The sequence below is a fragment of the Bombina bombina genome, chromosome 2, assembly GCF_027579735.1.
Source record: "Bombina bombina isolate aBomBom1 chromosome 2, aBomBom1.pri, whole genome shotgun sequence".
Classification (NCBI taxonomy): Eukaryota; Metazoa; Chordata; class Amphibia; order Anura; family Bombinatoridae; genus Bombina; species Bombina bombina.
This window is the reverse complement of record NC_069500.1, coordinates 31,859,152-31,883,646: the sequence shown is the minus strand read 5'-3', so window position 1 is coordinate 31,883,646 and position 24,495 is coordinate 31,859,152. Positions and strand designations below refer to the sequence as shown.

Sequence of the window (24,495 nt, the reverse complement as noted above, 5' to 3'; positions counted from 1 at the left end):
GATGAACATGTCTACTGGTCCGGATGTCCTCTTCTTGCCGGATAGGATGAAGACTTCGGACCCTCTTCTGGACCTCTTCTTGCCGGATAGGATGAAGACTTCGAACCCTCTTCTGGACGGATCGGTGATACCCGGCGTGGTGAAGATAAGGTAGGGAGATCTTCAGGGGCTTAGTGTTAGGTTTTTTAAGGGGTGTTTGGGTTAGATTAGGGGTATGTGGATGGTGGGTTGTAATGTTGGGGGGGTATTGTATGTTTTTTTTTAAATGCAAAAGAGCTGTTTTCTTTGGGGCATGCCCCGCAAAAGGCCCTTTTAAGGGTTGGTAAGGTAATAGAGCTGTTAACTTTTTATTTTAGAATAGGATAGGGCATTTTTTTATTTTGGGGGGCTTTGTTATTTTTTTAGGGGGCTTAGAGTAGGTGAAATTAGTTTAAAATTCTTGTAATCTTTTTTTATTTTTTGTAATTTAGTGTTTTTTTTTTGTAATTTAGTTTAGTTGATTTAATTGTAGATAATTGTAGATAGTTTAGTTAATTAATTTATTGATAGTGTAGTGTTAGGTTTAAATGTAACTTAGGTTAGGATTTATTTTACAGGTAATTTTGTACTTATTTTAACTAAGTAACTATTAAATAGTTATTAACTATTTAATAGCTATTGTACCTAGTTAAAATAAATACAAAGTTGCCTGTAAAATAAATATAAATCCTAAAATAGCTACAATGTAATTATTAGTTATATTGTAGCTATTTTAGGGTTTATTTTACAGGTAAGTATTTAGCTTTAAATAGGATTATTTATTTAATAAGATTTATTTTATTTCGTTAGATTTAAATTAAATTTAATTTAGGGGGGTGTTAGTGTTAGGGTTAGAATTAGCTTTAGGGGTTAATACATTTATTAGAGTAGCAGCGAGGTCCGGTCGGCAGATTAGGGGTTAATAAGTGTAGTTAGGTAGCGGCGACATGGGGGGGGGGCAGATTAGGGGTTATTAAATATAATATAGGGGTCAGCGATGTTAGGGGCAGCAGATTAGTGTTACATAGCTATAATGTAGGTTGCAGCGGTGTACGGAGCGGCAGATTAGGGGTTAATAATAAAATGCAGGGGTCAGCGATAGCGGGGGCGGCAGATTAGGGGTTAATAAGTGTAAGGTTAGGGGTGTTTAGACTCGGGGTACATGTTAGGGTGTTAGATGCAGACTTAGGAAGTGTTTCCCCACAGGAAATAATGGGGCTGCGTTAGGAGCTGAACGCTGCTTTTTTTGCAGGTGTTAGGTTTTTTTCAGCTCAAACTGCCCCATTGTTTCCTATGGGGATATCGTGCACGAGCACGTTTTTGAAGCTGGCTGCGTCCGTAAGCAACGCTGGTATTTAGTGTTGAAGTGGCGGTAAATTATGCTCTACGCTCCCTTTTTGGAGCCTAACGCAGAGCCCTTCAGAGAACTCTAAATACCAGCGTTGTTTAAAAGGTGCGGGGGAAAAACAACACGCGTAGCTAATGCACCCCTTCTAACGCAAAACTCTAAATCTAGGTGTAAGATATCTACAATGTAACTATTAGTTATATTGTAGCTATCTTAGGGTTTATTTTATAGGTAAGTATTTAGTTTTAAATATAAATATTGTAGTTAATGATAGTAATTTTATTTAGATTTATTTAAATTATATTTAAGTTAGGGGGTGTTAGGGTTAGGGTTAGACTTAGCTTTAGGGGTTAATAAATTTAATATAGTGGCGGCGACTTTGGGGGCGGCAGATTAGGGGTTAATAAATATAATGTAGGTGGCGGCGATGTTAGGGGCAGAAGATTAGGGGTTAATATTATTTAACTAGTGTAGGTTACTATATTAGGGGTTAATATTATTTAACTAGTGTTTGCGAGGCGGGAGTGCGGCGGTTTAGGGGTTAATATGTTTATTATAGTGGCGGCGATGTCCGGAGCGGCAGATTAGGGGTTAATAATTTTATTTTAGTGTTTGCGATGCGGGAGGGCCTCGGTTTAGGGGTTAATAGGTAGTTTATGGGTGTTAGTGTACTTTTTAGCACTTTAGTTATGAGTTTTATGCTACGGCATTGTAGTGTAAAACGCATAACTATTGACTTTAGAATGCGTTACGGATCTTGGAGGTAGAGGGTGTACCGCTCACTTTTTGGCCTCCCAGGACAGACTCGTAATACTGGCGTTATGCAAGTCGCATAGAAAAAAGGGTTTATGAATTTTACGTAAGTCGGTTTGCGGTAAGGCCAAAAATGTGTGTGGGCCCCTAAACCTGCAAGACTCATAATAGCAGCAGTAGTGAAAAAGCAGTGTTAGGACCTTTTAATGCTGCTTTTTTACCTTACCGCAAAACTCATACTCTAGCCGATAGTGTTTATTTTTTTTGTAACTTAGTGTTTGTTATTTTGTGTAACTTAGATTTAAATTATTTGAGTAGGGTTAGGTTTTTAACTACATAATATATTTAATTTAATTTGTAGTTTAATGTCGTTTTAGTATAACAGTTAGGGTAGATTAATTAATAGTTTAAAATAGTTTAATTTAAATCTAAAGGTAAGTTTTAATTTATTATAAGATAGGGATGAGTTAATATTTAATATAAAGTTAGCGGTTTGTTAGGTTTAGGGGTTAATAGGTTAATTTAGCTTATGGCGATGTGGGGGGCTGGCGGTTTAGGGGTTTATAGGTTTAGTAAGTGGTAGTGATGTGGTAAGCCAGGGGTTTAGGGGTTAATAACTTTACTTAGTTGTGGTGGGCTCTGGAAGCAGAGGGATAGGGGTTAATACATTTAGTTAGTTACGGCGGTGTCGGGGACCGGCGGAATAGGAGTTAATACGTTTATTAGAGTTGCGGTGGGCTTAGGGAGCGGCAGGATAGCGGTTAATAACTTTATTTAGTTGCGGAGGGGTCCGGGAGTGGCGAAATAGGGGTTAATAAGTTTATTAGAGTTGCGGTGGGGTCCGGGAGTGGCGGGATAGGGGTTAAACATTTTAGTATAGTGGCGTTGTTTACTGACAGTGTATAAATAAAGCTGGTAAATAGCCGACAGCTTTTAATATAAATATGGAGAGCGTATTCAGGTCCACGGCCGTGATGTTAGGCGATGTCAGGCGAGCGTATTGGTGCCGTTGAATGCAAGAAAGTTGACGGCTTGATAAGTAGGCCTCACAGTGTGCATTTAGTGTTATTAATGTCACTTGCAGCACTGGGAACATGCATACCACACATACAGTATAAATAGTGAATCTAGATTCTTATAGTGTGCATTTAGTGTTAGTAATGTCACTTGCAGCACTAGGAACATGCATACCACACATATATAGGTTACTATAATACCAAATACTGAATCTATACTCTTATAGTGTGCATTTAGTGTTAGTAATGTCACTTGCAGCACTAGGAACATGCATACCACACATATATAGGTTACTATAATACCAAATACTGAATCTATACTCTTATAGTGTGCATTTAGGGAGTGTCAATAATGTAACTTGCTGGCACCAATTCGCTCGCCTAACATCGCTTAACATCATGGCCGCGGACCTGAATACAATCTCCATATTTATAAAAAAAGCCAGCAAAAAGTTGCGCACCAAGGACGGGGCGATGAGCATTGGACTGTTGTTAACTAACAGTCATCAATCTTGCTGCTATTTGGCTTTTTACCAACTTTATTTATACCCTGTCACTAAACCCCGCCACTATACTAATATGTTTAACCCCTATTCCACTGCTCCCGGACCCCGCCGCAACTTTAATAAAGTTAATAACCCCTATCCTGCCGCTCCCCGACACTGCTGCAACCTAAATAAAATTTATTAACCCCTATCCCGCCGCTCCCGGACCCCGCCGCAACCTAAATAAAGTTATTAACCCCAATCCTGCCGCTCCCGGACCCCGCTGCCACTAAATAAATGTGTTTACCCCTAAAACTCTGACCTCCCACATCACTACCATTAACTAAACCTATTAACCTATAAACCGCCAGCCCCCCACATCGCCATAAACTAAATTAAGCTATTTACCCCTAAACCTAACAACCCGCTAACTTTACATTAAAATTACAACATCCCTATCTTAAAATAAATTTAAACTTACCTTTAGAATTAAAAGAAACTAATTCTAAACTATTAATTAACCTACCCTATTATATTAAAATTACATTAAACTAGCAATTAAATTAACTATATTAGATATTAGAAAACCCTAACCCTACTCAAACTATTTATATATACTACTATTAAAAATAAACGCTGTTACAAAAATAAAAAACACTAAATTATGAAAAAAACAAACCACATTATCAAAAATGAAAAAAGAATTACACCTAATCTAATAGCCCTATCAAAATAAAAAAGCCCCCCAAAATAAAAAAAAACTAGCCTAAAATAAAACCAACATATAGTGGTATAAATAAACACAGAGATATGAAAGACAACATTGTTTAGAACAAAAAAAGGAATTTAGGGAAAAGTAAATATGTTTGAAAAAGATTTCTGACACACACACACACATATATATATATATATATATATATATATATATATATATATATATATATATATATATATATATATATATATATATATATATATATACAGTGGATATAAAAAGTCTACACACCCCTGTTAAAATGTCAGGTTTCTGTGATGTAAAAAATGAGACTAAGATAAATCATTTCAGAACTTTTTCCACCTTTAATGTGACCTATAAACTGTACAACTCAATTGAAAAACAAACTGAAATCTTTTAGGTAAAGGGAAATAAAAATAAAAAAATAAAATTTTATGGTTGCATAAGTGTGAGCATCCTTTTATAACTGGGGATGTAGCTGTGTTCAGAATTAAACAATCACATACAAAATCATGTTAAATAGGAGTCAGTACACACCTGTCATCATTTAAAGTGCATCTGATTAACCCCAAATAAAGTTTAGCTGTTCTAGTAGGTCTTTCCTGACATTTTGTTAGTCGCATCCTAGAGCAGAAGCCATGGTTCGCAGAGAGCTTCTAAAGCATCAGAGGGATCTCATTGTTAAAAGGTATCAGTCAGGAGAAGGGTACAAAAGAATTTCCAAGGCATTAGATACCATGGAACACAGTGAAGACAGTCATCATCAAGTGAAGAAAATATGGTGCAACAGTGACATTACCAAGAACTGGATGTCCCTCCAAAATTGATGAAAAGAAGAGAAGAAAACTGGTCTGGGAGGCTGCCAAGAGGCCTACAGCAACATTAAAGGAGCTGCAGGAATATCTGGCAAGTACTGGCTGTGTGGTACAAGTGACAACAATTGCCTGTATTCTTCATATGTCTAGGCTATGGGGTAGAGTGGCAAGACTGAAGCCTTTTCTTACAAAAAAAAACATCCAAGCCCGGCTAAATTTTGCAAAAACACATCTGAAGTTTCAAAAAAGCATTTTGCAAAAGGTGTTCTGGTCTGATGAAACCAAAGTTGAACTTTTTGGCCATAATTTCAAAATATATGTTTGGCGCAAAAACAACACTGCATATCACCAAAAGAACACCATACCCATAGTGAAGCATGGTGGTGTCAGCATCATTCTTTGGGGCTGTTTTTCTTCAGCTGGAACTGGGGCCTTAGTCAAGGTAGAGGGAATAATGAACAGTTCCAAATATCAGACAATATTGGCACAAAACCTTCAGGCTTCTGCTCGAAAGCTGAACATGAAGAGGAACTTCATCTTTCAGCATGTCAACAACCCAAGCGCATACATCCAAATCAAGAATGGAATGGCTTCACCAGAAGAAGATTAAAGTTTCGGGATGGCCCAGCCAGAGCCAAGACCTGAATCCAATTCAAAATCTGTGGGGTGATCTGAAGAGGGCTGTACAAACAGGCATTCCATTGTTTGTATGCCTGAAGAAAAGACCGGTTTATGGTCTAGAAACGCGTAGCAGTTTTTATGGATTAAAACTTACTGATTTTAAATATACGGAAGTTGTCCATTTGTTTTTTGCCTTGGTTCTCCCTTTGAGCCTTCCTGGATAAGGCATCAAAGTATCTGCTCTACCGCAGCGTCTCAGGTTTCAGCCGCACAGACGCCAATCAAAGAAACGCTGAACATCACCTGTGAACAGCTTGCCGGAGACCACCCAGTGTGCTAGCCACTGAAAGTGTTAGCCTGCCTGTCAGCACCGGTTACTATACGGTGCCATTACCTCTGGTAAGCCTTTACATTATTCACCTATTTTGGCTTTGAATCTACAATATCACGCTATGTGGCGCCCTCTTTGTTATTTCTAATTCACAGACACCTTCTACCCGAAGTCCAGAGGAGCCTCGCCGCCAGCACATTTCTATTGTTTCAAAAGACACAGCACCATTTCTTCATATGGACTAATATGGTTTGTCCATAGACATTAATCACTTTTACTATCTGTTATCAACATATATTTTTTGTCAGCGCACCCCGCTCACGGTTCCCCTAGGGGTTCCTATTTTTGGAAAAAATCTGGACCGTGAAAATGAGCAAGGACGCTCCAGTATGCTAGTGGTCTGCTTGTCAGCGCCAGCGATACTGGAGAAACAATCTTTGTTCAGAAAGATTACGTTATTATAACAAAACAGACACATTTTTAACAATTACACCCATTTAAAGATACCTTTTCTTTTACACATGTTTTCTAAATGTTATGTATTGTTTTTCAGTGTTTACTGAGCGAGATATCATGTATTGGGACACCAAAACAAATTTTTAATTATTTTTAATTTTATTTTTGGTTTTCACTATGGATTTTCTATTTTCTAGAGGAAACAGACCCAGTTTGGCTAACCTCTCCTCATAGTTTAAATTATCCATTCCTCTTATTAGCTTTGTGGCCCTTCTCTAAACTTTTTCTAGGTCTGCAATGTCTTTTTTCGAGAATGGTCACCAGAACTGCACTCCATACTGAAGGCGAGGTCTTACCAGGGATTTATATAATGACATCAATGCCTCTTTTAATACATGCTAGCATCTTATTAGCCTTTGTAGCCGCTGCCCTGCATTGTGCACCTACCTTTAGCTTGTTATCTTTAAGTCCTACCAAATTCCTGTTTTGCTTTTAGTGTACTGTTGTCATTATTTTTACATTATGATGAGTTCCAAAATGATAAAATTAACTTGTCCGCTATTTCTTGTAAAAGTTAGATTTTTTTTTTTAAGTCAGTAGAATACCCGGGGGTGTCGGAATTTCTGAATAGTAACCTTCTAAATGTCAGTGCAGTGACCGTATAATTCCATCTATTGGTAGCCTCAGCCTCTGGGCTTCTTTGAGTGCACAATGGATTTTTTGTGACCAATATTTTTATTTTATCTTCTCTGCTTCAGTGTATCTATTCTCCTGTGTTTTGTCTGAGCTCCCATAGAGTTTCTAAGCTTTACAATAGCTTTTTTTTTGTAGCTCTTTGCTTGTCAGGCTTGTTTAATAGACCTCCGCAGGCTTTTTATTATTGCAATATTTTGTACATTGACAGAACATCTGTGGTGCCACACTGTAAAGTAGTCACTTGAAGTGACATCCCCAGGCAGAGGGAAGATTCATTCTCCTCTTGTCTGGCTACTTAAGGCCTGCAGTGTCTTTGGTATTTGATAGGATTCTCCATTCTCATTAATGTCGCCAAAATGTCGTCGTTTCTGTGTCACTATCTCACTCGTCCATTTGCAGTCGGTGTCTGCGTCTCTATATCCTGATCTGTCTCTTTGGGTTTCTTTTCGTGCCACTCAGTTTGACATGGAGAAAAAAACCTGATCGCTTCTAATGTAAAGAGTTTCTCCTCTGTCTTTTAATGTCACTGATTATTAAATAAATAGAAAAAAAACCCATGACAAAGAAATACTTCTTAAAGGGACATGAAACCAGATACAATTTTTAAAAAAGTTTCCCATTTATTTTTGTTATCAAGTTTGCTTTATTTTTATCTTATTCTTTGTTTACAAGATACCTAAGTAGGTACCGTGCACATGCCTTAAACACTAGATTATTATTATTATCATCATCATTTATTTGTAAAGTGCCGCCAAATTCCGTAGCGCTGGGTACAATGATAAGGGTATACAATGACAAAGATTTGTGATAAAATGCAAAACATAACAAAACTAAACAAATCTAGTACAGGAGGAAGAGGACCCTGCTCCGGAGAGCTCACAGTCTATAGGTTTAGGGTGCAGAGACATAAGGTTGGGGTAGCTTGTTACATCGGTTGCAGTTGCAGCACTGAGTCAGGCAGTTCATGTATTAGTTTGGTTAGGAGAGATGGAGTAGATATGGTAAGCCTCTCTGAATAGGTGAGTTTTCAAAGATCGTCTGAAGCTATACAAGGTTGGAGAAAGTCTTATGGAGCGGGGTAGAGAGTTCCAGAGGACAGGAGCAGCACGTGCAAAGTCCTGGAGGCGGGAGTGGGACATAGAGATAACAGGAGTGTAGAGACGTAGGTCAGAGGTTGATCTAAGAGGACGGGATGGAGAATATTTCATGATGAGAGAGGAAATATAGTTGGGAGTTAGACTGTTAAGTGCTTTGTAAGTTAGGGTTAATACTTTAAATTGTATTCTGGAGTGTATCGGGAGCCAGTGTAGGGACTGGCAGAGCGGAGCAGCTGATATAGACCGGCAACTTAGGTGGATGAGTCTAACAGAAGCATTCATAATAGATTGGAGGGAGGAGAGGCGGTGTTTTTGAAGGCCATTTAGGAGTAGATTGCAATAATAATTGCGTGACAAAATGAGGGAATGAATAAGTATTTTTGTAGTTTTTTGAGTAAGGAAGGGAAGAATTCTGGAAATGTTGCGTAGGTGTGAACGGCAGGATTTGGTAAGCACTTGTATATGTGGGTTGAATTTGAGTTCTGAGTCTAGTGTGACCCCAAGACAGCGGACCTGAGGTGAGGTCACAGTGTTGAGAATAGAGTCTACAACCGTCAGAGAAATGTCAGGTGTTGGATGTCTCGAAGAGGGGGGGATAAGAAGCAGCTCAGTTTTGGACAGATTGAGTTGGAGGTAGTGTGAAGACATCCAAGAGGAAATTGCAGAGAGGCAGTCAGAAATCTGGTTGGGTAAAGAGGGAGAGCTATCAGGAGAGGAAAGATAGATTTGGGTATCATCAGCATATAAGTGGTACTGGAATCCAAAGGAGGCTATAAGTTTTCCAAGGCAGGATGTATAGAGAGAGAAAAGCAAGGGGCCCAAGACAGAGCCTTGCGGTACTCCAGCTGAGAGAGGCATAGGATCACAAGATATGTTGTTAAAGGAAACTGAAAAAGAGTGGTTTGATAGATATGATGCAAACCAGGAGAGGGCTGTGTCTCGGATGCCAAATGAATGTAGTATTTTTAGGAGGAGAGGGTGGTCAACTGTGTCAAATGCTGCGGACAGGTCAAGAAGAATTAGTAAGGAGTAATGGCCTTTTGCTTTAGCTGATAACAGGTCATTTGTTACTTTAGCAAGAGCGGTTTCTGTTGAGTGTTTAGGGCGGAAACCAGATTGCAGTGGATCAAGTAAGGAGTTAGTTGTGAGAAATTGAGTTAGCCGATTATAGACCAGTCATTCCAATAATTTTGAAGCAAAGGGAGGTAAGGAGACCGGTCGATAGTTAGTAGGTGAGGAGGGGTCAAGTGAGGGCTTTTTTAGGATTGGTATGATTGACACTTGAATGTGTCAGGAAATGTGCCAGCGGTGAGAGATTGGTTAAAGAGATGAGTTAGGGTAGGGGTTAGTGAAGCAAAGAGAGAGTTAATAAGTTGTGAAGGAATAGGGTCAAGTGGGCAGGTTGTGAGATGAGCCAAGGATAGGAGTGCAGAGACTTCTTCCTCTGTTACAGGAGGGAAGTAGCATAGATTTTTGTTAATAGAAGGGGTGGGTAGGATTGCTGGGTTTGAGGGGTTTAAGGTGCAGATATCTTTTCTAATGGTGTCAATTTTATTTTTTAAGTTATCAGCAATAATCTGAACAGTGAGGTTGGTAGTGGGTGGGGGGGGGGCAGGCGAACTTAAAAGGGAGTTAAAGGTTGAGAACAGCTTTCTGGGGTTGGATGTGTGAGATGACACAAGGGAGGAGAAATAGACTTGTTTATCCAGGCTGAGCGCAGAGTTGTAGGACTTAAAGGGACACTCAAGTCAAAATTAAACTTCATGATTCAGATACAGCATGCAATTTTAAACAACTTTCAAATTTATTTCCATTAACAAAATGTGACCATTCTTTTTATATTTATACTTTTTGAGTCATCAACTCCTACTGTGCATGTGCAAGAATTCACAGCATATACGTATATACATTTGTGATTGGCTGATGACTGTCACATGATACAGAGGGAATGGAAATAGAAATAACTTGCAATTTATTTAACAAAAATCTACTACTCATTTGAAGTTCAGACTAAGTGCTATTGCATTGTCTTATTATCATGCATTTGTTGATTATGCAAATCTGCAGTGTTGACTGGTCCTTTAAGGGTGAATTTATAATGCTGGAAATCAGCACAGGTGCGTGATTTCCTTCACTGCCGTTCAGCAGCCCGTGAGCATCTCTGACTATATCTGGTCTGTTTAGTGTGCCACGGTTGCCGTCGAGTGATTGATGTACGTTGAAGAGTGGAGGGTGCAGTTTTGTCAAGTGTTGATTTTAGTGCCGAATTATACTGTAGAGTCACAAGGTTTGGACAAGAGAGGGATGAAATGTCAGAGAGCAGAGGACTCAGTTGAGTAGAAAAGTCTGTGAGATCCATGTCCTTTAAATTCCTGTAAGGTAGCAGTTTTTTCGGGGCTTGCAAAGATATAGCAAGTAGAGTAATAGAGAAAGTAAGTAGATGGTGTTAAGAGAGAGGAAAGGGGAGGTTAAGGGAGTTGGAAACAGCACAGAGATTTGTGAAGACCAGGTCTATGGAGTTGCCTTAACAGTGGGTTGGAGATGTTGTCCACTGGGACAGGCCTAAAGAGGTGGTAAGAGATAGAGGTTTAGAGGCAGCAGGCATGTTAGGATTATCAAGGGGTATGTTGAAGTCCCCTAAGATGAGAGAAGGGACATTACAAGAGAGAAAATGTGGAAGCCAGGCTTCAAAGTGGTCCAGAAATTGTGATGCTGGGCCAGGGGGCCGATAGATAACTGCAACACGAAGAGCTATAAGGGAGAAGAGGCGGATAGCCTGAACTTCAAAAGATGAGAAGGAAAGAGAGGGGGATGAAGGAATGCAGTGAAAGTTACTGTGTGGAGACAGAAGAATTCCTACTCCCAATCCTTGTTTGTCTCTAGGCCAGGAAATGTGACTGAAATGCAGGCCGCTGTAGGACAGAGAGGCTACAGCAGTTGTGTTAGAGGAGGAAAGCCAAGTTTCAGTGAGTGCTAAAAGGTTAAGTGACCGTGAAATAAATAGGTTGTGAATAGATGTAAGCTTATTGCATACTGAGCGTTCATTCCAAAGGGCACACAAGAATTGGGGTGTACTAATAGAGGTGCAGTTAATGAGGTTTAGAGGGTTACGTGGGCAAGGTGTATGAGGTGTCATTTGGGGTAGTGATCTAAGGGAAGCAGAGGGTGGACCTGGGTTAGGTAAGACATCCCCAGCTGCAAGAAGAAGAAAGATGGTAAGTGAAAGGAGATGAGAATGTGTCTTATGCAAGTGTTTAAGTTTAGGATCAGTGAAGCATGGCTGACTGAGAGATGTGACATAGGAATAGAGTTCATGTGTGTTGTAGAGAGGGGAATGTAGAAGAGAAGGAGAAATATCAATGTTCTGAGTGCTGTTTGTGAATGGAAGAGCTGTGACTTTAAGGAGAAGGGAGGAAAAGGTTAATAAAGATATTAGAAAGTGTAGCATGTTTGCATTTAATTGTTGAAATTTGAAAAGTACTTATCTCTGTTGTTTACTCCTTTGTATAACTCCGTTGTTATAACTCTCTCTACACACGCAATGCTGCACTGATCTAACAAGCTGGGGATATTCAATTTAAAGGTAATAACAGTCACATGCTTCTAATTAACAAAGGTTAATACATTAGAACAGGATGAAACAAGGCATAAGCAAACATTGCAGATGGCACCTTTCTTATCAAACTGGAAGACAGAGAAAATAAAGCTTTTTTTAAGGTAATAGAGACATACCAGAGATAAAGATTTGTAGGGGAATATGCAGTTATAGTATGTGACAGGAGATAGGGCTACCATCTTTTGCTAATGTATAACATTGTTGCAAAACTGCTGCCATATAATGCTGCACACTCCTGAGCTTTACATTCCTGCTTTTCAACAAATGATAGCAAGAAAACTAAGAAAACACAATAATAGAAGCAAACTGGAAATGTGCTTAACATTGTATGTTCTATCTGATTCATGAAAGAAAAATTGTGGGTTTTATGTCCCTTTAAGGGGTTATTGAACACCCTACTGTGGGATAAGTGCTATTGTTACAGAAAATAAGAGGTATTTAATGTTCCTTTTAGATATGTGCATGGCGAAAAAAATCGGCTCGGTTCGGATCGATTCGGAATTTTTCAAATTTCGGTTCGGATCGATTCGAATTCGGAAAATTTTGAATCGATTCGGTTCGGATTCATTTCGGATTCATTCGGATTCGAAGAAATTCAGCTGGATTCGGTTTGGAAATTCGGAATTTCAGTAAGTGTTAGGTGGGATGTGCTGTGTATTAGACTAGTATTATGTACTGTATATTAGGTGTAACCCATAGCAGAGTGATATAACCTAATATACTGTACAATACTAGTGTAATCCATGGCCATCCGAATTTACCGAATAAATCCGAACTAATTCGGATTTATTCGGTAAATTCGGCAGTATTTTAATTCGGAAATTCGGTTCGATCCGAATCTCCGAATTTGCCAAATTTTCAGAATTTCCGAATCGATCCGAAACGAATTGCACATATCTACTTTAAATACCATTTCATATTATAAAGTACATCATAGGCAGCATTTTCTATACTGTATGTAAAAGTTTAGCAATCAGATATGTCAAGCTATTTCTTTGGAAAAAATAATCTGAAAACGGTTTAAATTGAAAATAACAAGAAGTGTTTGTGAAAAGCTGGCACCTACTTAGCTAATAATTGCTTACTGGCCAATAGCAGAGCTCCTGACTGTCCCCCATGCTTGAAGCATTGTCACAATTTGGGAGCTTTGCTCTAGTGTCCCTTATGCTTGTTTAACTCTTCTGATAATGAGACATGAAACTAAAAAGTTAATGTTCTTTAATTTATGCAAAGGGAAAAATATATAATATAATATACAATATATCTATGCCTGTCTGTCTGTCTATAAAATATGTATAACGAGATGTCTGCTTTAGTTTCCGTAACAGAGAGACTGAGCACTGACTGACTAATGATAATAGGGACACAGTGGTGAAATATCAATGAGAGCATTTAATATTGAATAAAAGCGTTTTTGCAATATTCTTGTATTAGCTTTTACTAGAAGAAAAAAATTCTATCACATTTTGAGTGTCATACTCACATATGCTGCAAGTGCCCCATGCACCCACCTTCACACCAGAGACTGTGGTGGTTTGTATCATTTCAGTTTGTTTCATACAAGCCACTGGCAGCTCTCTGCAGAAAAGTAAGGTTGACCCGGGCCCATTTTTTGTTCAGCACCTGGGTAGCGCTTGCTGATTGGTGGCTACATTTAGTCAACAATCAGCAAGCGCTAGCATGGTGCTGAACCAAAAATGGGCCGACTTTTAAACTTACATTCCTCCTGTTTCAAATAAAGATAGCAATAGAATGAAGAAAATTTGATATTAGGAGTAAATTAGAAAGTTGCTTAAAATTGCTTGCTTTATCTGAATAATGAAAGAAACATTTTGGATTTCGTATCCCTTTAACTAAGCTTTTGTAGATAGGAAAGAGGCTGAGCACATGTAAAGTGTATTGAGTTTTATCTGCAGACAAAATGCAATGTCTGTAGTTCTGGTACTGCAAGTTTTCCTAATGTAACATCACGTGTTTGTCTCTCTGACAGCAGAATGGGTGTGCTTATGTCCAAGAGGCAGACAGTGGAGCAAGTGCAGAAGGTCAGCATAGCTGTGTCTGCATTCAAGGATGGGATAAAAGAGCGTCCTGCAGTCAAGAGGAAATCTGAGGGTTGCATCAGAAAAGGAAGCAAAGCTGACATGCTGAACCAAGTACTGGAAGAAGCCCAGGAGGGTGAATCTAACACAGCTTCTCCATGCCATACCCAGCCACGACAGGAGAACCCTATCAACCAGGCTGCGTGGGAGAGACTGCGGGATGGGCGAGGCGTTGAGCCAGAGGAGTTTGACAAATCCAGTAGATTCACCCCACCTGCCTTCATCAGGCCGACACGAGCACTCAATGATGATGACCCTTTGGAAATCAGCCTGGAGCAACGGGAGGAGGTAAGGAAACATGTGCTCAATGGTATTTTAGATGAGCAGGGTCGGGTTCACTCACCTGATGCACCACAACATATTCAAATTAAACTTTTGACAAGTTTTCAACCACTTGTGCTCAGTGAAATCACAATTAGCATGGGCTCTCACTATTGTCTGTCCACAAACACATTCTTAAATGGACATAAAAAGGTCATTTAAATTGTATAGTATTAGAAAAAGATTTGCAATATAGTTGTGTTTACTGTCTTGCAAAAAATATTGTATTAAGAAGTTCGGAATGCTAATAAAGTAGTAGGGCAGTAGGGCTTCCACTGATATGTCAATAATGTAACAAATGCTTCTAATGATGTTTAAAAGGGACTAATTGGCTAGTGAATGACGTTTTGGCACTAATAACCCTGCAAGTCTATGGGCCTGAGAATCTAATGCTCTCTGCTCTAGTGGGATTATCAGAGAGGTCTCATCAGTACAATGAGGTTCCTCAAATGAGTTTATAAAGGTCAATTTTAGCTTGAACTCTGCTTATCTCACTATGCACGGTGAGTTTTTGATAATCAGACCCTGAATGTTTAACCACCAAAAGGTAGTTCTCAAGAGCCACAGACATCCACTGGTTCTGAGTAGACATAGCCATGGAGTCTAATCAACCCCTTAATGGGGTTAAAAACAGGGTCAATAGTGTTACAATTACTTGCATGAATTAGAGAATTTCATTTTAGCACTGCAATGTCCCTGCACAGCTATACATTTGAAATTCCACTTGTATGCCCCTTTAAGTAGACTGGATAACTGATTGGCCATCATATGCACTCATGACAGAATGTAACACAGCAGGAAATGTTGCAAATATTTATTACTTTACCAGGCAGAAGGGCTCCCCTATGTCATTGCAGTTTATCATTTACATTATTAGGGCTACAAATACTTATATATAAATAATGATTGTAAGTTTTTTAATAGCTAAACTCTTTAAAATAAATTTACATCAGAATTACAGTTTAGTGAGACAGGAAAACCATTAAGGGACACCCAATTCCCATATTTGCTACAATTTATTTAAAGGGACATTGTATACTAGATTTTTCTTTGCATAAATGTTCTGTAGATGATCCATTTATATAGCCCATCTGGAGTGTGTTTGTAACAATGGTGTAGATTTATCAAACCCGGGCAGACTTGATTCGCTATAGCGAATCATGTCCGCCCTGCATCGCTAAATGCCGACAGCATATGCTGTCGGCATTTAACATTGCACAAGCATTTCACAGTGGTGCTTTTTACTAATTGAATAAAAGTTCATATTTATTTGATGTTTTATTGAAGACAAGTGTCAGTTCCTTGCTTTTATTGTGGTGAGAAAATATATCAATGTTGCGCTGTCTCAAGGAAATTACGCTAAGGAAAGAAAGGCAAGGGAATCTTCCAAACACAAACACATAAGAAAATGAAAGAAAATATGATTAATGTTTATTAAAATTACAAATTAAGTCAAATGATACAATAATAACAATTCAAGTATTAATATAAAGTATATACTATACCAGGAAAGCAGAACACATAAACAATCAGTTAGATAATAATAAATAAAATAAAAATAACTAAATAATGAAACCTAAACATCTTCAGCTCTTTTTGAAACAGTTATTAAGAGACAATTTTTAGAGAGTAATAAGTTATTTTAAAATATAAAGCCACATCAATTATTGTTGGAACTTTCATGTGAACAACTATTGCCTGTAATAATTAGCATACATTTGCATAAATAATTTGATTTCATAGATATTAGATTATCATATCCTAATATATATATATATATATAGAGAGAGAGAGAGAGAGAGAGCACTCTCACTTTCAAAATCCTAATGCCAGGGTGCCAGCAGGTAAGTATACAAGATGAAGGAAGGCACTCACTGGTCTTTTCATCAAATCTTTATTAAGCGTGACGTTTCGGGGACACACTCCCCTTCCTTGATGAAAAGACCAGTGAGTGCCTTCCTTCATCTTGTATATATATATATATATATAAAGTTTAGTTTAACTGTATATAGTTAGTAATTATTTAAAGAGGGCTTTCTCCTCAAAGATAGATTATCTGACAACAGCTTTATTCAGCACTGAGTGTTTTCATTCTGTTTTTAATTATTTTACATAAAAGTAATACCAGTTATATGTTAAGAAGATTGTGGACCAGTAACTCACTCTTTGTTTCACTCCCCTCTTTAGTTATCAAGCCGTCAACCGCAAATACGCTGGAATTCTGCAGTGTATTTGTGGCGAGGCTGATTCGCCTTAGTTATCAAAGGCTAGAGACCGGCAAAAGTAGAATTTAGTGACGTAAGCTACGATCCGCCGGTCTCCGATACGACACAGATCAATTCTTACGTCACTACAGATGTGCCGAACGCAAGTTTGGCACAATCTGACTACTTTTGCTAGTTATCAATGAACTAGCAGGTACGCTCGGTACTATTCCAGCCCAGCATACCTGGTTTTCAATCCGCCACCCTGGAGGCGGCGGATCCCATAGGAATCAATAGGAGTCTGACAGCAGCGAGAGCTCATGTTCGCTGCTGCCCGATATCCCATTGATTCCTATGGGAAGTGTCTGCACCTAACACCCTAACATGTACCCCAAGACTAAACACCCCTAATCTGTCCCCCCTACACCGCCGCCGCCTACATTATACTTATTAACCTCTAAACCGCCGCTCCCGGACCCCGCCGCAACTAAATAAATTGTTTAACCAATAAACTGCCGCTCCCGGACCCCGCCACAACTAAATAAACTTACTAACCCTAAATCGCCGCTCCCAGACCCCGCCGCAACTATAATAAATATATTAACCCCTAAACCGCTGCTCCCGGACCCTGCCGCCACCTACATTATACCTATTAACCCCTAATCTGCCGCCCCTATACCGCCGCCACCTATCTTAAATTTATTAACCCCAATCCTGCCCCCCTATACCGCCGCCATCTATATTAAACTTATTAACCCCTATCCTGCCCCCCCTACACCGCCGCCACTATATTAAACTTATTAACCCCTAAACCTCAGTCTAACCCTAACCCTAACACCCCCCTAACTTAAATAGTATTTAAATAAATCTAAATAAAAATTAATATTATTAACTAAATTAATCCTATTTAAAACTAAATACTTACCTATAAAATAAACCCTACGATAGCTACAATATAACTAATAGTAACATTGTAGCTATTTTAGGATTTAATTTTCTTTTACAGGCAAGTTTGTATTTATTTTAACTAGGTACAATAGTTATTAAATAGTTATTAACTATTTAATAACTACCTAGCTAAAATACTTGCAAAATTACCTGTAAAATAAATCCTAACCTAAGTTACAATTAAACCTAACACTACACTATCACTGTTCCGATCAGCCAATAGAATGCAAGGTTAATCCGATTAGCTGATTGGATCAGCCAATCGGATTAAGCTTCAATCCGATTGGCTGATTGAATCAGCCAATCGGATTTTCCTACCTTAATTCCTATTGGCTGATAGAATCCTATCAGCCAATCGGAATTCGAGGGATGCCATCTTGGATGACGTCCCTTAAAGGAACCTTCATTCGTCGGGTAGTGGTCGGGCCAGAAGGATGTTCCGCGTCGGAGGTCTGCAAGATGGAGCCGCGGTTGGATGAAGATAGAAGACACCGCTTGGATGAAGACTTCTACTGGATGGAGGACCTCTTCTTGCCCCGCTTGGATGAAGATTTCTACCGGATGGAGGACCTCTTCTTTCCCCGCTTGGATGAAGACTTCTACCGGATGGAGGACCTCTTCTTGCTCCGCTTGGATGAAGAATTGGGCTCGGCTGGGTGAAGATGACTCAAGGTAGGGAGATCTTCAGGGGGTTAGTGTTAGGTATTTTTAAGGGGGGTTTGGGTGGGTTGGAGTAGGGGTATGTGGGTGGTGGGTTTTAATGTTGGGGGGTTGTATTTTTTTTTACAGATAAAAGAGCTGATTTACAAAAAGCCCTTTTAAGGGCTGGTAAAAGAGCTGATTACTTTGTAATTTAGAATAGGGTAGGGCATTTTTTTATTTTGTGGGGCTTTATTATTTTATTAGGGGGCTTAGATTAGGTGTAATTAGTTTAAACTTCTTGTAATTGTTTTTTATTTTCTGTAATTTAGTGGGGGGGTTTTTGTACTATAGTATAGTTTATTTAATTGCATTTAATGTTAGGTAATTGTAGTTAATTTATTTAATTAATTTAATGATAGTGTAGTGTTAGGTTTAATTGTAACTTAGGTTAGGATTTATTTTACAGGTAATTTTGTAAGTATTTTAGCTAGGTAGTTATTAAATAGTTAATAACTATTTAATAACTATTGTACCTAGTTAAAATAAATACAAACTTGCCTGTAAAATAAAATTAAATCCAAAAATATCTACAATATTACTATTAGTTATATTGTAGCTATCTTAGGGTTTATTTTATAGGTAAGTATTTATTTTTGAATAGGATTAATTTAGTTAATAATATTAATTTTTATTTAGATTTATTTAAATTATATTTAAGTTAGGGGGGTGTTAGGGTTAGACTTAGGTTTAGGGGTTAATAAGTTTTATATAGGTGGCGGCAGTATAGGAGGGCAGGATAGGGCTTAATAAGTTTAATATAGGTGGCGGCGGGGTCCGGGAGCGGCGGTTTAGGAGTTAAACAATTTATTTTGTTGCGGCGGAGTCCGGGATCCGCAGGATAGGGGTTAATAACATGAATATAGGGGGCGGCAGATTAGGTATAGGTATAGGGGACGGCAGATTAGGGGTTAATAGGTATAATGTAGATGGCGGCGGGGTCCAGGAGCGGCGGTTTAGGGGGCAATAACTTTATTTAGGTGCAGGGGGCTCCGGGAGTGGCGGTTTAGGGGGTAAAACAGTATAGTTTAGCGTGGGTGCTTAGTGACAGGCTAGCAAGAAAGCTGTGAAGAAGCCGAAGAGCAGTGAGATCGATGACTGTTAGTTAACAGTCCGCTGCTCATCGCAGGTGCGTGGCTTCTTGACAGCTTTCTTAATAACTTTGGTGAACGTATTCAGGTCCGCGACGACGATGGTAGGCGAGCTTAGGCGAGGGTATTGGGCCGACGAATGCAAGAAAGTAGACAGCTTCCTAACTAGAGGCCTATATGTTCACTTTGCACTTCAGATTAGACCTCATAGCAATGCAGACCCTGTATGATATATGCTCACATTGTACTACAGATTAGATCCCATTGCACTGTAGCCACTATATGCTATATGCTCATATTGCCCATTGCACTGCAGCCCCATATGCTATATACTCACATTGTACTTCAGATTAGACCCCATTCAACTGCAGCCCCTATATGCTATATGCTCCCATTGCACTTCATATTAGACCCCATTGCACTGCAGCCCATGTATGTTATATGCTCACATTGCACTTCAGAGTAGACTCTATTTCATGCAGCCCCTGTATGCTATATGCTCACATTGCATTTAAAATTAGACCGCATAGCACTGCAGCCCCGTATGCTATATACTCACATTGCACTTTAAATTAGACCCACAGCACTGCAGCCACCCGAATGCTATATGCTTACATTGCACTTCAGATTAGACCCATAGCACTGCAGCCCCTATCTGCTCACATTGCACTTTAGATTAAACCCCATAACAACGCAGCCCCTGTATGGTATATGCTCACAGTGAACTTCAGATTAAACCTCACAGCACTGCAGCCCCTATTTGCTATATGCTCACATTCCGCTTCAGATTAGACCCCATAGCACTGCATCCCCTTGTATGCTTTATGCTCACGTTGCACTTCAGATTAGACCCCATAGCACTGCAGCCCCTGTATGCTATATGCTCACATTGCACTACAGATTAGACCCCATTGCTCTGTAGCCCCTATATGCTATATGCTCGTATTGCACTTCAGATTAAAACCTATTGCACTGCAGCCCCATATGCTATATACTCACTCTGTACTTCAGATTAGACCCCATTCAACTGCAGCCCCTGTATGCTATATACTCACATTGCACTTTAGCTAGACCTCATAGCACTGCAGCCCAGAGGTGTAACTAGAAACCACAGGGCCCAGGTGCAAGAATCTAAGAAGGGCCCCCCCAAAAAAAAAAAAAAACTGAATTTGATACATATCTTTTTTTTTTTTTAACATTTAACACAGAAAAACAAATGTGAGTCAGATTACGTCTGCAAAAGGAGGTACCCTGTGCCCACAGTCTGTGAGATGGTCTGACCCCCTATTACTGTATATAGTGACACTGTTTAACCCACCTGTACTGTATATAGAGTTAGTGACACAGTCTGTAATCTGCCGGTGAGATAGCTGGCCTGAACCTACCAGCCCCAGTACTTTATAAAGTGACCACAGTAGTCTGTGACATGGTCCAGCCCCCCCCCCCGTACTGTATATAGTGGTACTGTATAGTGACACTGTTTACCCCCTCCCCCCATGCTGTAGTAACAAGGTCTGTAATTTGATGGTTCCACAAACATACACACACACATACATGCATAAATACACACACAGTCACATACACACATACACACATAAACACCAATGGGTAAAACACAAACACTAACCCTTGTAGTCAGAGACAGAGACACTAGTGAAGCATCACGTCACACTCACATCATATCAGTGCACTGTATGCTATATGCTCACATTGCACTTCAGATTAGACCCCATAGCACTGCAGCCCCTGTAGGCTATATGCTCACATTGCACTTGAGATTAGACCACAAGGCACTGTAGCCCCTGTATGCTTGCATTGCACTTCAGATTAGGCCCCATAGCACTGCAGCCCCTGTATGCTATATGCTCACATTGCACTTCAGATTAGACCCCATAGCACTGCAGCCATGTGTATTCTATATTCTCACATTGCACTTCAGATTAAACCTCATAGCACTGCAGCCCCTGTATGCTATATGCTCACATTGCACTTCAGATTAGACCCCATAGCATTGCAGCCACGTGTATTCTATATGCTCACGTTGCACTTCAGATTAGACCATAGCACTGCAGCCCCTACATGATATATGCTCACATTGCACTTCAGATTAGACCCCATTGCACTGCAGCCCCTGTATGCTATATGCTCACGTTGAACTTCAGATTATACCCAATAGCACTGCAGCCACTGTATGCTATATGCTCACATTGCCCTTCAAATTAGACCCATAGCAATGCAGCCCATGTATGCTATATACTCACATTGTACTTCAGATTATACCCATAGCACTGCAGCCTCTGTATGCTATATGCTCACATTGCACTTCATATTAGACCCATAGCACTGCAGCCTCTGTATGCTATATGCTCACAATGCACTTCAGATTAGACCACAAGGCACTGCAGCCCTTGGATGCTATATGCTCACATTGCACTTCAGATTAGACCCCCTAGCACTGCAGCCCCTGTGCTATATGCTCACATTGCAGTTCAGATTAGACCCCATAGCACTGCAACCACTGTATGCAATATGCTCACATTGCACTTCAGATTAGACCCATTGCACTGCAGCCCCTGTATGCTATTTATTCACATTGTAGTTCAGATTAGACCACATAGCATTGCAGCCCCTGTGTGCTATATGCTCACAATGCACTTCAGATTAGACCCCATAGCACTGCAACCCATGTGTGTTATATGCTCACATTGCACTACAGATTATACCCAATAGCACTGCAGACCCTGTATGCTATATGAACACACTCCACTTCAGATTAGACCCCATAGCACTGCAGCCCCTGTATGCTATATGCTCACATTGCACTTCAGATTAGACCCCATAGCACTGCAGCCACGTGTATTCTATATGCTCACGTTGCACTTCAGATTAGACCTCATAGCACTGCAGCCCTTACATGATAAATGCTCACATTGCACTACAGATTAGACCCCATTGCACTGCAGCCCCTGTATGCTATATGCTCACATTGCACTTCAGATTATACCCCATAGCACTGCAGCCCCTGTGTGCTATATGCTCAGATTGCCCTTCAAATTTGACCCATAGCAATGCAGTCCATGTATGCTATATACTCACATTGCACTTCAGATTATACCCATAGCACTGCAGCCCCTATATGCTATATGCTCACATTGCACTTCATATTAGACCCAATAGCACTGCAGCCTCTGTATGCTATATGCTCATATTGCACTTCAGATTAGACCACAAGGCACTGCAGCCCCTGGATGCTATATGCTCACATTGCACTTCAGATTAGACCCCATAGCACTGCAGCCCCTGTGCTATATGCTCACATTGCAGTTCAGATTAAACCTCATAGCACTGCAGCCCCTGTATGCTATATGCTCACATTGCACTTCAGATTAGACCCCATAGCATTGCAGCCACGTGTATTCTATATGCTCACGTTGTACTTCAGATTACACCATAGCACTGCAGCCCCTACATGATATATGCTCACATTGCACTACAGATTAGACCCCATTGCACTGCAGCCCCTGTATGCTATATGCTCACATTGAACTTCAGATTATACCCAATAACACTGCAGCCACTGTATGCTATATGCTCACATTGCCGTTCAAATTAGACCCATAGCAATGCAGCCCATGTATGCTATATACTCACATTGTACTTCAGATTATACCCATAGCACTGCAGCCTCTGTATGCTATATGCTCACATTGCACTTCATATTAGACCCATAGCACTGCAGCCTCTGTATGCTATATGCTCACAATGCACTTCAGATTAGACCACAAGGCACTGCAGCCCCTGGATGCTATATGCTCACATTGCACTTCAGATTAGACCCCCTAGCACTGCAGCCCCTGTGCTATATGCTCACATTGCAGTTCAGATTAGACCCCATAGCACTGCAACCACTGTATGCAATATGCTCACATTGCACTTCAGATTAGACCCATTGCACTGCAGCCCATGTATGCTATTTATTCACATTGTAGTTCAGATTAGACCACATAGCATTGCAGCCCCTGTGTGCTATATGCTCACAATGCACTTCAGATTAGACCCCATAGCACTGCAACCCATGTGTGTTATATGCTCACATTGCACTACAGATTATACCCAATAGCACTGCAGCCCCTGTATGCTATATGAACACACTCCACTTCAGATTAGACCCCATAGCACTGCAGCCCCTGTATGCTATATGCTCACATTGCACTTCAGATTAGACCCCATAGCACTGCAGCCACGTGTATTCTATATGCTCACGTTGCACTTCAGATTAGACCTCATAGCACTGCAGCCCCTACATGATAAATGCTCACATTGCACTACAGATTAGACCCCATTGCACTGCAGCCCCTGTATGCTATATGCTCGCATTGCACTTCAGATTATACCCCATAGCACTGCAGCCCCTATATGCTATATGCTCACATTGCACTTCATATTAGACCCAATAGCACTGCAGCCTCTGTATGCTATATGCTCATATTGCACTTCAGATTAGACCACAAGGCACTGCAGCCCCTGGATGCTATATGCTCACATTGCACTTCAGATTAGACCCCATAGCACTGCAGCCCCTGTGCTATATGCTCACATTGCAGTTCAGATTAAACCTCATAGCACTGCAGCCCCTGTATGCTATATGCTCACATTGCACTTCAGATTAGACCCCATAGCATTGCAGCCACGTGTATTCTATATGCTCACGTTGTACTTCAGATTAGACCATAGCACTGCAGCCCCTACATGATATATGCTCACATTGCACTACAGATTAGACCCCATTGCACTGCAGCCCCTGTATGCTATATGCTCACATTGAACTTCAGATTATACCCAATAACACTGCAGCCACTGTATGCTATATGCTCACATTGCCGTTCAAATTAGACCCATAGCAATGCAGCCCATGTATGCTATATACTCACATTGTACTTCAGATTATACCCATAGCACTGCAGCCTCTGTATGCTATATGCTCACATTGCACTTCATATTAGACCCATAGCACTGCAGCCTCTGTATGCTATATGCTCACAATGCACTTCAGATTAGACCACAAGGCACTGCAGCCCCTGGATGCTATATGCTCACATTGCACTTCAGATTAGACCCCCTAGCACTGCAGCCCCTGTGCTATAT

At 40.1% G+C, this 24,495-nt stretch overlaps 1 protein-coding gene across 3 annotated transcripts in view; it reads left to right on the top strand.

Moving 5' to 3' along the window:
• PHF24 (PHD finger protein 24) overlaps positions 1-24,495 on the top strand; it is a 520,975-nt gene that overhangs the window by 179,243 nt on the left and 317,237 nt on the right. For 2 of the 3 annotated variants that reach the window (XM_053700988.1, XM_053700989.1), the window contains exon 2: positions 13,979-14,375. In XM_053700988.1, coding sequence (XP_053556963.1) covers positions 13,983-14,375 — 393 coding nt within the window. In that variant the 5' untranslated portion in view covers positions 13,979-13,982. The remainder of the gene's footprint in view (positions 1-13,978; positions 14,376-24,495) is intronic. The other variant, XM_053700990.1, reaches the window with a different exon arrangement.